At 38.9% G+C, this 12300-nt stretch overlaps 2 protein-coding genes across 6 annotated transcripts; one reads left to right on the top strand and one right to left on the bottom strand.

Annotated features, from left to right (window-relative positions):
• The first annotated feature begins 3934 nt into the window (after positions 1 to 3934).
• LOC149399404 (putative glucan 1,3-beta-glucosidase A) lies at positions 3935 to 8309 on the top strand. 5 transcript variants are annotated; one of them, XM_089612321.1, is made up of 12 exons: positions 3937 to 4093; positions 4210 to 4309; positions 4408 to 4485; positions 4596 to 4711; positions 4822 to 4941; positions 5328 to 5510; positions 5978 to 6136; positions 6223 to 6392; positions 6520 to 6672; positions 6792 to 7144; positions 7472 to 7651; positions 7733 to 8309. In XM_089612321.1, exons 3-12 carry the CDS (start codon positions 4410 to 4412, stop codon positions 7810 to 7812), a joined length of 1590 nt encoding a protein of 529 aa, XP_089468447.1. In that variant the 5' UTR covers positions 3937 to 4093; positions 4210 to 4309; positions 4408 to 4409; the 3' UTR covers positions 7813 to 8309. The 5 variants fall into 5 exon arrangements, with proteins under 5 accessions (XP_089468445.1, XP_089468446.1, XP_089468443.1 ...); XM_089612319.1 differs by having other exon boundaries at positions 3935 to 4309; XM_089612320.1 differs by having other exon boundaries at positions 3935 to 4309; positions 4388 to 4485.
• On the bottom strand, positions 7971 to 12300 carry LOC149399403 (uncharacterized). The gene is made up of 8 exons (XM_089612316.1): positions 12084 to 12300; positions 11884 to 12000; positions 11581 to 11807; positions 11265 to 11476; positions 10491 to 10593; positions 10029 to 10399; positions 9386 to 9698; positions 7971 to 9302 (listed from the first exon to the last, which is right to left on the bottom strand). The coding sequence occupies exons 1-8, from the start codon at positions 12235 to 12237 to the stop codon at positions 7971 to 7973; spliced, it is 2829 nt and encodes a 942-aa protein (XP_089468442.1). The 5' UTR covers positions 12238 to 12300.

Raw genomic sequence — 12300 nt, 5'->3', positions numbered from 1 at the left:
ATAAATCCCCTCGCCTCTATGTTAATGTATATATAACTCCCCTTCTACTTCTACGTGTGTTTTGTTTTCTTTGCTAATAATGCATTAATATACAAAGCCTGAAAAGTCAAGGGGGAAATATAACAATTTTTTTAAACCACATCAACCCACTTAAACAAACAAAAATAATCTCCATTTAAAATGAAGGGTTACCGAATATAAATTAATTAACAAAAATAAAATAAAATAAATGAAAAACATTACCATAAATAACTATTCCATTAATAGATTAAAAAGTTATCCAAAAAATATTACGAGATCTTCACCGGTGATCTTCAACGCCGAATCAACTTGCGCAATTCTTCGCCGATCTTTACCGTCGATCCGTCTCGAGCCACCAATTTTCCGACCGGAAACATAGAATCGCTAATTTTGTCACAAATAAACCAAAGTTAATACGAATAAACCGAAATAAACACAAATAACCAACTTCATATATATATACAATGATATTAGCACACATAAACCTGATTTACCAAAAATTAAACACAAATATACTGATTCGATTGTTGAAGAACCCCCGGGACTACCAAATAGATTACCAATGTTTTTTCATATAACACAAACGACCACTTTCGAAGTTGCGAAAACCCAATTCGTCGTCGGCTTTTGAAGAACAAAGTTTTGGTTAGGAAGCTTAATTAATGAATCGGCCTGCACCAAAGCTTGCCATGATGGCCATTAATTTCCTTGCAACGGGAGAAGCTGAAATACGGTCATCGAGTGTGATACGTGGGAGTATCTTGAGTTTAACAATAATCAGTTGGAGAGATAGGCTCAGTCAAAAGCCCAAATTCCACACTAACGCCTCTTTTATTACATGTCTATTTTTTTTTTTTTAAGGAATACATGTCTATTTTATTGTAAACAAAGTGAATTAGAGAAATCGTTTATTCTTCTTGAAGCTGGTACTCCCTCGAATAGCATAACCTCCTTTATCAGAGTAAGTGAGAAGGGCTAAGGTAACGACTTTGATGAATATTTCCCAGCTAATTTGGGAGAACATGAATATTTCCTTGCAAAAGGAGAAGCTGAAATATGGTCATGGAGAATGATATTCGTGGGAGTGATTTTGAGCTTAATAATAATCAGTTGGAGAGATGGACTTAGTCAAAAGCCTAAATTATAAACTATCGCCTCTTTTATTACATGTTTATTTTATTGTAAACAGAGTATTAATACCTGAGAATTGATATCATAAAATAAGCATGAATTAGAGAAATCATTTATATTTTTTGTAGCTTGTTACTGCCTGGAATAGTACAACATTCTTTATCAGAGTAAGTGAGAAGGGTTAAAGGTAACGATTTTAATGAATATTTCCCCATTTGGTTTGGGAGAACATGTGGCTTGGGAGATCTTGCCTTTCTCAATGATAATGCACAACCTTGCTATGTTATGAATCATAATTTATTTATGATGTTAAAATAGATCACAAGGTCATTGAGAAAATGTTTGTCAATGATACTTTATCGATAGGATATATGTATTATATAATAAAACTTAATTAGATTCCTTAAAAAATACGTAATCCGATTAATTAAGAAGATTTGCAATTCTAAAAAATGACAACCTATAAACAGTGGCACAGTCCGTGAATGTATAGTTGATTGTTTGGAAAATTAATTAATTACAACTGATCGAGATGCTCACATTTGTTTGCTATATATGTATTGAGATTTGAGAGTTTTATGATATTATAATATCAGGCTTCAGATTTGTTTGATATAGGATCAAATAAATTCTTAATATACAACTATAACATTTGATAATTGATTCGAATAAGATCATATAAGGAGGGGAATAATAAAATAGTCATATAAATTGTATATAATATAGAAATGTATTTTATTCTTGTAGTGCATTTATTTCTTATAATGGTCAAATATATTATGGGCAGCAGAAACCCTAGGAAAAAAAGAGATTTGTTAGTACGTAACTTCTTTTAGATGGGAAATTAAAATGTTAGCCAAATTATTAATTTATCAAAAAATTAGGTAATTAGCCAATTAAAACGTTTAAAATTGTTATATAGCAAACGTTTCATAAATCTTAAGTAAATAGTCACAAACATGACGTGGCCGTGGTTTGCCCTTTCATTGAAATAAAATTTGGGGTATTTACGTCAATTTACGCGTGTAAATACATGGACGTGACTATTTAGATAAAATTTACGAAACGTTTGCTATATAGCAATATGAAACTATAAATATGAATATATACCTAATGGACCCTTAATTTATTTAGGGAATTAGCTCATACTATTAAACTTTCCAAAAATATCATTTTCTTCAATCTTTGACTCTCGCTCTCCATAACCTCTCTTTCTCAAATGGAGTCTCCAAGATTCTAACACCGCCGATTGCCTTCCTCCGGTCATTTCATCGGGATGTTCTCCGCCCTTTTCGCCGCCAGTGCTGGAGGCAGAGGCGAACTCATCGAGGCCGAGATTTTCTGAACCGAAAACTACAACGAGCAAAGGTGCTTCAACGAGGGCAGCCGTGTTTGGTGTTCGATCTCATTGTGCCTACGGAATTGGTTCGACGTCCAGTGTCGACGGTGGTGTGGCAGAGCGAGACGCAGTTGTGGAACGTGGGGAACGAGGACAATTTTGATGAAACTATAAGGTCGGAGACGGCGTTGCGTCAGGACTCGGAGTCTCACTTGTCTGCAGTGGTTCTGGATCTTGTGGATCTTCGTCTCTGTGCTGGTCAAAGCCGTTGTGTGCTACCATTTTTTGCGCGATGTTATCTTTCTTAGGTCGTTTTCTGATTTCATTATTGTCTTTTTTAGTTTTATTTATGGTACGTTGTTTTGTTTTTTTGGATTGGTATACTATCTTTGTTTGAAGACGGAATAGTCGTTATCCATTTTCCATGTTTGGACTTCCTGTTAGGTTTTTAACTATGCAAGCTAAAGAAATCATTTTTTTCATGATCATCGGACCGCGGTTGTTTGGTTCTCTCCATCAACCATAGATATTGAAAGAACTCTGTAAGTGCTCGTTATGTAATGTGATATATTATCTTCCATTTACTGGAAGTTGGCACATGTTGAACAATCATTAGTACTTAGTGTCAGATTCACTTCGATCTAGGTCCGTGTTTAAAAAAATGTAAAGGAAACAAAACGGTTGAAAAGTTGACTACATAAATGTTGAACAGCCTCTTTAAATTTAAGTTACATGGACGATGGGATTGATTTAGTCATCTATAAATTACTAACTAATTATTATCCTATATAACTATAGAGAACCCGAATTCACAGGAGAGTGAACAATGATTAGTTCTTTTTGAAAAAATTATAAATGATTTACCTTGAAGATGATAATTTACTTAATATTTTAAATTTTCAAATATTTTATAGATACTCGATATTTTAAATTTTTATATAAATTTGTCGTTATTTTAAATTAAACGACTAAAAAAAAACTCAAATAAATTTGTCAAAAAGTCAAATAAGACTATAACAACATAGCAATGTAAAAATAAAATATTGTCAAAATAAAAATACTAAGTGAGATCATTTTAGAAAAGTTGTTATAACGAGATAGTTCGGATAATTTTTATTTTTTACACGTCCTCTTCAATTAAATTTTCAACTCTCCACCCCAATCCACGCTTATAAACGTTAACAAATTGGCCGGAACAATAAATCTGCTCTGTTTGGATTGAAATCTCTCTCTCTCTCTTTTTCTTTTCTTTTCTTTTTTTAATATATATATATATATATATATATATATATATATTTTTTTTTTTTTTTTTTTTATCGAAGTTTGGATTGAAATTTCGGTCGTAAACGGAACAAAATAGTCTATTCCGATGCTGTCGTAAAAAAGTTCAAATTAAGTTTTGTTTACTTGATAAAAATATTAAAAGAAAAAGAAAAACCGGAGTAGTATACCGAACTATTCAATTCACCAGAAAATTATGTTCCGGTTACAATCGGAACAGAATTCCGGTTTATAGCTTATGACATGTCAAATAGTTATAGAAGGGTAGAGAACTTCGATTGTCTTAACCCACGTTTACATGTGTAGAAGTGAAGTTCTTTGGTTAGACTTACACTTATTCATTCATGATTCATGTGCATACTAAAGCTTTGTTCTTTTCTTCCTCCGTTACTCATTTAAGTGGATTTTGTTTTGTCGTGACTATGTTGATGACAAAGGTTCCAAAAAGCGCATATATAATCAAACCCCAAAAGTGCAATCCCCAAAAAAGATCTTTTGTGCCTCTTTTACGAACTTGAATTTGGAATTAATTTAGTGGTAAGGAAGGAATCACCACAACTCAGATTTTCCCGTTTCGGTTTTGAATTCCTCTTCCTATATCTTGTCTTGCTTCAGCGATGCATTATTTATTACAGTCATGGAAGTTGGTTTTAGCAAATGGGCTTTTTCATTTTCGATCTCTTATTGCCTCATCGTCTACAGAGCATTCTCAGGTAATAAAAAGCCGATACCTTTTTTTGGTTGTTGAAATTGAACTGAAAAAAAATAAATTGTTTAAAGGTTGAAAAAAGGCGTTTTTTTTAATTCGAGCTTTGAATAACAGTTGAGGGATTACATGGCGGGTCCAAAGTAAGAGGAGTGAATTTGGGAGGTTGGCTTGTCATTGAAGGTTGGATTAAGCCTTCGTTGTTTGATGGAATTCCCAATGGAGACATGCTTGTAAATGCTTTCTTTCTTGTCTTTTGTTTGCTCATTCATTTAAAGTTTTGATTTTTTTAAGATGTGGGACTTTTTTGCACTGACCCAGTTGAGAAAAATCGAAAATTTAGGACGGAAGTGAAGTCCAATTCAAGTCTGTGGTGTCTCAGAAATACGTGTCAGCTGATAATGGAGGAGGTTGGAATGTTACCGTTGACAGAGGCGTTGCTTCTTCATGGGAGACCTTCAGGGTCCGAAAAAAAAATCTCACCAAATTGTTTGCTGCTTGCGATTTTCTTTCTATTTTTATCAAATATGATTCTGAAATTGTCTAAAATTGACCAACTTTTGTAGTACACAAATTAGCCTGAAATACGAGATCTGCTAAGTTTTTGTGTCATTCTAAATGAGAAACCACTATAAGCTTTGGTTGTACAGTATAATAATATGCATCTCAAGACTTGAGTCCTTATACACTGGCTCTGAATATTTGCCATAAACACTGCGGGTGAAGCAGTTACGGTGATAAACCAGTCTGAAATACTACGGCTATAGTTTTAGTTATAGATAGTTTTATCGAAGGATCGAAGAAGCAAAGTTTCGAGAATTTTGTATAACATGTTTCTTTTTTGTGTAGTTATGGAGAATTTCCGAGTCGCAGTTTCAGCTGCGCACTTCTCAAGGACAATTTTTGACATGTGGCGGTCTAGGTTGCTTGGTTTCCGCTACCGCAAACTCGCCTTCGACGACTGAGACATTTCAAATTGAGAGGAATAATGACAGAGTTCACTTGAAGACAAGCGCTGGAGCCTATCTGCAAGTGAGTTGAGGTTGATGAATCTCTATTTTTTTTCCTTTGTAAGTAGATCCAAAGGATTAAAAATTTATAAAACCAAAGATGCCTTTCTCTACACATTTTGAGCATTCTAGTAGGACCCAACACAATGGATATGATTATTCACGAATTCGGTTTTTTGACAAATTGATGAGATTCTCGGCAATAGTATAATTAATTAGATGTTTAGGGTGAGAAATAGTATAAGCATCAGTCGATAAAGGTATATGATAGAATGATTTGAGAGGAATGAATTAGTTTCAGGTCTCTCGATACACGATTATCTTGTACTTTCTTATCGCTCATCAATGGATTCCAAATGTTCTAATTAATCTCTCCGGTGGCCTATTTTTTTTTTTAAATATATTTATTTACGAACAGACCATATCATCTTGCAAAATATACTCATAAAAAGGAGTTTGCCAATGATAGCTTGTGCTTTGTTCGATTAGGCCACAATAGGTGGTGAGCTTACGGCAGACTTTCCGGGGCAGCCGCCATGGGATAATAACGCGGCCACGTTTCAAATTATAGTCGTTTCGAATAACTTGCACGGAGATTATCAGCTTGCAAACGGTTACGGACCCACAGAGGCCAAACGAGTTCTTAAGGTGATTACATGTTTTTTTAATTTTTTTTTTAAAAAAACCTCACGTCATCTATTTGTTTCATGAATGTTTTTTTCAATGAACAACAGAGACATCGGAACAGTTTCATCGGGGCAGACGATTTCAACTATCTGTCGAAGTACGGAATCAACACGGTGAGGATTCCTGTCGGGTGGTGGATCGCGTACGATCCCGATCCTCCGGCTCCATATATCGGCGGAAGTTTGGAGGCTCTCGATAATGCATTCACATGGGCACAGTAGGGCTTCCTTTTGCCTTCGATTCTAATCCAAGCAACTTAATATATCCGTTTGTATTAGTTTACTGGACAGTTCTTTTATCAAATAAATGAAAGTACTAATTCGACCTCTTCGTAAATGATTTAGATTCCATAACATAAGATGCATAATTGATCTCCACGCCGCTCCCGGCTCTCAAAACGGATATGAACACAGTTCGAGCAGAGATGGTTCAACGAACTGGCCCGCACCGGATTATATCTCGCAAACATTGCATGTTATAGATTTTCTAGCCTCCAGGTATGTTTTCGAATGTTTCTACTATGTAAAAATACTCTCTTTTTTTTTTCGACTCGTTAACGTTTAGTTGATTCGACTTACTAATAAACTCTAATGGCAATATTACCCTTCGGTTCCAGGTACGCCAGACACCCTTCCTTGCTCGGAATCGAGCTCTTGAACGAACCGTCCGCAGCCACGGTTCCATTCGACATGTTAGTGTCGTATTACAGGCAAGGATATCAAATTGTTCGGAATCACTCTGAGTCGGCCTACGTAATAATATGCCAAAGAATCGGCAACGCGGATCCGTTGGAGCTTTATCAGGCGAACATCGGGTCGCACAATTTAGTGGTCGATCTTCACTATTACAATCTCTTCGAAGCGTTCTTTGTTGACTTGAGTTCCGCGGAGAATATAGAATTCATATACAAGAGCAGGGAAGCTCAGTTGCAAGCCCTGAACACCGCCAACGGCCCACTTGTTTTTATCGGTATGATAACTGAAAAAGTACGATGCTTTTGAAAGAGTTGATGTGTTGGGACTTTAGGTAATGAGTGGATAAGTTGGGGTGAATAAAAAATCACTTGAGAGTAAAAAAAATACTTTGAAGCAAGTTACACTATACTATAATAAGATGGATTAGTGCACAAGAGATTAGTAGAGGGAAGAGATTCCTTAGCGAGAGCACTGGCCTTTCAAATGTACTTTCTTTATGTTTCCATCAATAGAAATATGCCAATTGGTATCAGATACCAATCTCCTCGCTGTTGTTTTTCCTTTCTTTTCACAAGCTAGTCCTAACAAGGTGTTGATTCAGGAGAGTGGGTCAATGAGTGGAACGTGGCGAGCGCTTCTCAGTCGGAATATCAAGCCTTTGGGAGAGCACAGTTGGAGGTTTACAACAAGGCTTCGTTTGGATGGTCTTATTGGACGCTTAAGAATGACCGAAGACACTGGGACTTCGAATGGAACATCAGAAACAATTTTCTTCAATTGGGTAAGTAAATGACCTGAAGTCTCTCTATCTCTTATGATTTTTGCCTCTCCACATGCAGTGATATGAATGATATCAATGCAGGTAATTCGGCTAAAAACCAGAACTTTAACAGTTTGATATTGTTATTAGGACTAGCGTGTACCTTGTCTTACATCCAATAATGTAAAAAAAAAAAAAAAAAACATTTTTCAATCACAGTCTTATTGTTTGTAAATTAGAAAGGTCTAATCCAATAATGTTTGTAAATTGGGGAGTATCTCTACAAATGCTGTGAATATACATAGAGGAGAGGGTAAACAAAAAGAATTGTTTGTATTTGCTAAAGCCATCTATTGTAAACAAAAATGTAAGCCCTTTTGACCAGCTGGCCAACAAAGAAGTATCCCATGAGAAGCACCACTAGGAACCCAAAGTACGATAACGGCAGAGACACGAACCCCAAAACCCGGCCGATCGGCGTGAAGGGAATCGCGATCCCGACGGAGGAGATCGCCACGGTGGAAAAGACGACGGGCCACGATGCGCACTCTTGGACGAACGGAATCTTCTCCGTTCTGATAAGGTGTATGATCAGGGTCTGCATCAGAAGGCCCTCGACGAACCAAGCAGATCGGAAGAACTCGATGTCCTCCGCGGCCCCACGAGCCTTGTAGTAGAGCCACAAGAAAGCGAGGGTCGCCACGTCACAGAGCGTGCAGACCGGCCCGTTCCACAGGATGAACATGGGAAGCCCTTTCTCGGACCACCTCTGCGGGACCTTCATGGACTCCTCTTCCATGGTGTCCCACGGGATCGCGATCTGACCCACGCTGTACAGGAAATTCTGCGTGAGAAGCTGCTTCGGGGTCAACGGCTCGTTGCTGAGGACGAGGCTGGCTATGAGGAGAGACACGACGCTGCCGAGGTTGGCGATCACCGACATCTTCAGGTACTTCATGGTGTTCCCGAACGTGAGCCGGCCGTGCTCCACGCCCGCCACGAGGACGTTTAGGTCCTTCTCGAGCAAGATTATGTCGGAGAAGTCTTTGGCCACGGACGCGCCCGAGTCGACGGAGATTCCGACGTCGGCCGCGTCAAGGGCAAGAGCGTCGTTGACTCCGTCCCCGAGGAACCCCACGACGTGGCCGCCGGATTTCTGGAGGGACCGGACCACTCGGAGCTTCTGGGTCGGCGTGAGCCGCGCCAGCACCGTCGCTCTCCGGACCGTCTCATGGAACGTGTCCTGGTCGAGGATGAGCTCGAGCTCGGGCCCGGTCACCGCGTGGGTTGTCCTAATCCCGACTTCCTTGCAGACCTTGATCGCCAGCGATAGCGTGTCGCCCGTGAGCACCTTCGCTCTCACTCCTTTCTCGGCCAGCCTCCACAGAGCCTGCTTCGCCGAGTCCTTCGGTGGGTCGTAGAATGTTATCAGCCCCAGGAAAACCATCCCCGATTCTAACTTCTCGTAGCTCTCTTCATTTGGCTGTTTTCGTACCGAATCAAGTCTCTTTGTGGCAACTCCGATAACTCTCAACCCTTCGTTGCTTATCTCCTCGCTCACAGTCAATATCCTCTGATAGTCGTCGGTGGAGATTGCGGTAGCCTCGCCCCCATCAACGTTCTCGATGAATGAGCAAACCCTCATGATTTCCTCTAGCGCTCCTTTAGTTATCTGATAAGAACCTTTAAAATTCATTGATAAACGATAGTAATTTTAAATTTACTATTACTTATAGTCGAATGAGTCTTTCGTACCATGAACCGGTCTCGGACATCCACGTCTGCTTCCGAATCCGTTTCCAAGACGACCGACACTCTTCTTCGTATGAAGTCGAAAGGAATCTCGTCGATCTTGGTCCACTTGGAGGGCTGAAACCGGAACCCGCTCGTGTAGACGTGCGCCGAAATCGCGTCGTCCAGCGGATACTTCTGGTCCGTTTGGAAGTACGAGTTGAGGAACGCAAAGCGCAACACTTTTTCCTTCGTCAAACCCCAACCGTCGATATGGTCCACCATTATGGCTTGGTTCATCGTTAGTGTTCCGGTCTTGTCGATGCATAGGATGTCCCTACAAGAAGAAAAAACCGAAACAAACACATTTATTAGGCCTTGTTTGGTAACGTTATCAAACGATTCACATTTATTTTTTTAGTATTCCTTCGCATAAATACCGAAAGACAAAAAAAAAAAAAACGTTTACATACATGGGCGGAGCAAGAAACAAAAATTTAACGGGGCCAAAAGTCAAATATAATTTAATTTGCGGTAAAAGTTCAAATTTTAAATTTAGAGAGTTTGAAATAAGTTATAGTTTTTTTTTCCATGTAATTTGTAAGTATAACTTATAAGAGTAATATAATTTCAATTTTGTTACAAAAAATGTAGCGAAAACGCTTACATAGACCCCATGTCTCTGATAGCGGTTGCGCTCTTGACTATACACCTGTCTTTCGCCATAGAAAGCGCTCCTTTGGCGAGACTCGAGTTCACAATCAAGGGAAGCATCTGAGGAGTGAGAGCGCTCGCGACCGAGATCCCGAAGAGAACGCTTTCGCTGAGGCTGCGAGAGGACGTGTAGGCAGTCACGACTATGACGGTCACTACAACGAGCATGACCGCAATGAGGACGAAAGAGATCCTCCGAACTCCTCTCTCGAAGTTGTCTGGCGGTTTCTTTTCTCCGATCGTCGAGAACACCGTGCTCATGTAAGTCTTGGCTCCGGTCGACACCACCAGCCCGGTTCCGCTGCCCGATATCACATTCGTGCCCTGACAGAAAGGACGAAAAAAGTTATTTAAAAAGATCACATCGTCGTCGATGAAGACAAGCCTCGATGAGTTTGACTATCTTGAGACCTACCATGAAGCAGATGTTCTTCAAGTCTAGCAACGGGGTGCGACGATCCTCCGTCACGTTGGCCGTTTTCTCGGTCGTCAGAGACTCTCCGGTCAACGAGGCCTGACTGCTCGAGCAAGAAAACCGCCATCAAATTGTTAGGAACCTAAGGTAATACTGTGATAAGAAAATAATACCTAGTCAGATCAACTACTTAGCCTATAGAAGCGAGGAGGGAAGAGAAACGTGATAAAAACCCAAGTAGTTCAATACTACCAATTTCGGAAAATACAAAGATAGTTTCATACTTATTCTCTCCCGAGATAAACATCCCAATTTTCAGCCAGAAATGCGCTACCTAGTAGATTTAACTAACTACTAATTTCCAACACAAAGTTCCGAGTTTCCGATACGACTACCTCAGTGTCTCCAATTGTTGTGTCCCCAATCAGTTAGAAAAGTGATAATCCATATCATAATTCGTATGTGTGTGTGTGTGTGTGTATATATATATATATAGATTATTACTAGTGGATTTTATAAACTGTATAAAATATATCCTATATAGCTACCATATATATATGGGACCATAGGAGGATTTTACTCAAATATTGATATGCCACTGTACGTTAGTAAGGAATGTTAGGAACAAACAAACATAGCGAATGTTAGTTAGGAATGAAAGGAAGAAGGCAAAAGAGAAATTCCCACATCGACGATATATCATTGATATATTGCCAGGTTCAGAGTGAAATCGAACCCAAGATTGAAAAGGCAATTATAATTGCTGATTATTACCTTACAACAAGGTGTTTTGAGGACAACAATCTCACGTCTCCGGGGAAAAGGTCTCCGGGCTCGAAGAGGACAATATCCCCCGGAACGACGTCTCTCTGATCGATCTGAACCACCAATTCGGTCTGCACAACGCGGCCTGCGCATCTCTGCACTTTCACCGGACACCGAAGAAACTCCGACAGTTTCATCGCTGCTTTCGAACTGCTGAATTCCTGAGATGATCAGAAAATAACACATTAATTATTATTATTATATATATACACACATAACTAATGAACCACAACATAAGCAAAATAAAAATTAGAAAAAAAAAAACCTGGTAGAATCTGAGGGAGACGCTGATGAAGACGAGAGCAAGCATTATACAGCCGTTAGGGCTATCGCTGGTGAAATACGAGATCGCTGACAAGACGATGAGAATGATGTTGAAAGGGTGAAAGAAAGCACTCCATAGAAGATTCCACCAGCTTGGGAATGAATAGTCCAAAGGCACATTTGGTCCACTCTCCTTCAATCTCTTATCAGCTTCAGTGAAGCTTAATCCTATACAACCTAATTCATTATTATACTCATAAAAAGAAAATAAAAACAACACTAAGTAGCTAAGTTGATTAATTACCTCTTTCAGTGGATCCAACATACTCAAAAACCATATCTCTGTGCGACTGAGCCAATGCATATAACCAAGAGTAGACTTTCTCTTCAGCTTCACTCCTTGAACCCCCATCGATCTTGTCTGCCACAATTACACATTAGTTGTATGTATTTAAATGGGTTTAAAAAATATCGTAATATATATGTATGTATATGAATGTTTACTTTTGTATATGAGCCGGCGTAAGAAGCGAAAGATCGTCGTTGTTCTTGTTGTTGATGTTGCTTCGGGTTTCTTCAAGAGATTTGGATAGTGATTATTGTTGTTCTCATGGTTTCTTCTGTTGAATGAAATGGTTGGGAATTTGAGTCTCCCCATTGCACCAAAACAATAATATTAAATAAAACTTGGAAACATTTTATTTGAGCAACTAGTGAGATT

The sequence above is a fragment of the Urtica dioica genome, chromosome 4, assembly GCF_054948205.1.
Source record: "Urtica dioica subsp. dioica isolate 48M chromosome 4, U.dioica_male_clone48M_v1_H2, whole genome shotgun sequence".
In the NCBI taxonomy this organism is placed as follows: domain Eukaryota; kingdom Viridiplantae; phylum Streptophyta; class Magnoliopsida; order Rosales; family Urticaceae; genus Urtica; species Urtica dioica.
The sequence above is the reverse complement of the archived record's forward strand: the minus strand, read 5'-3'. Positions and strand labels throughout refer to the sequence as shown.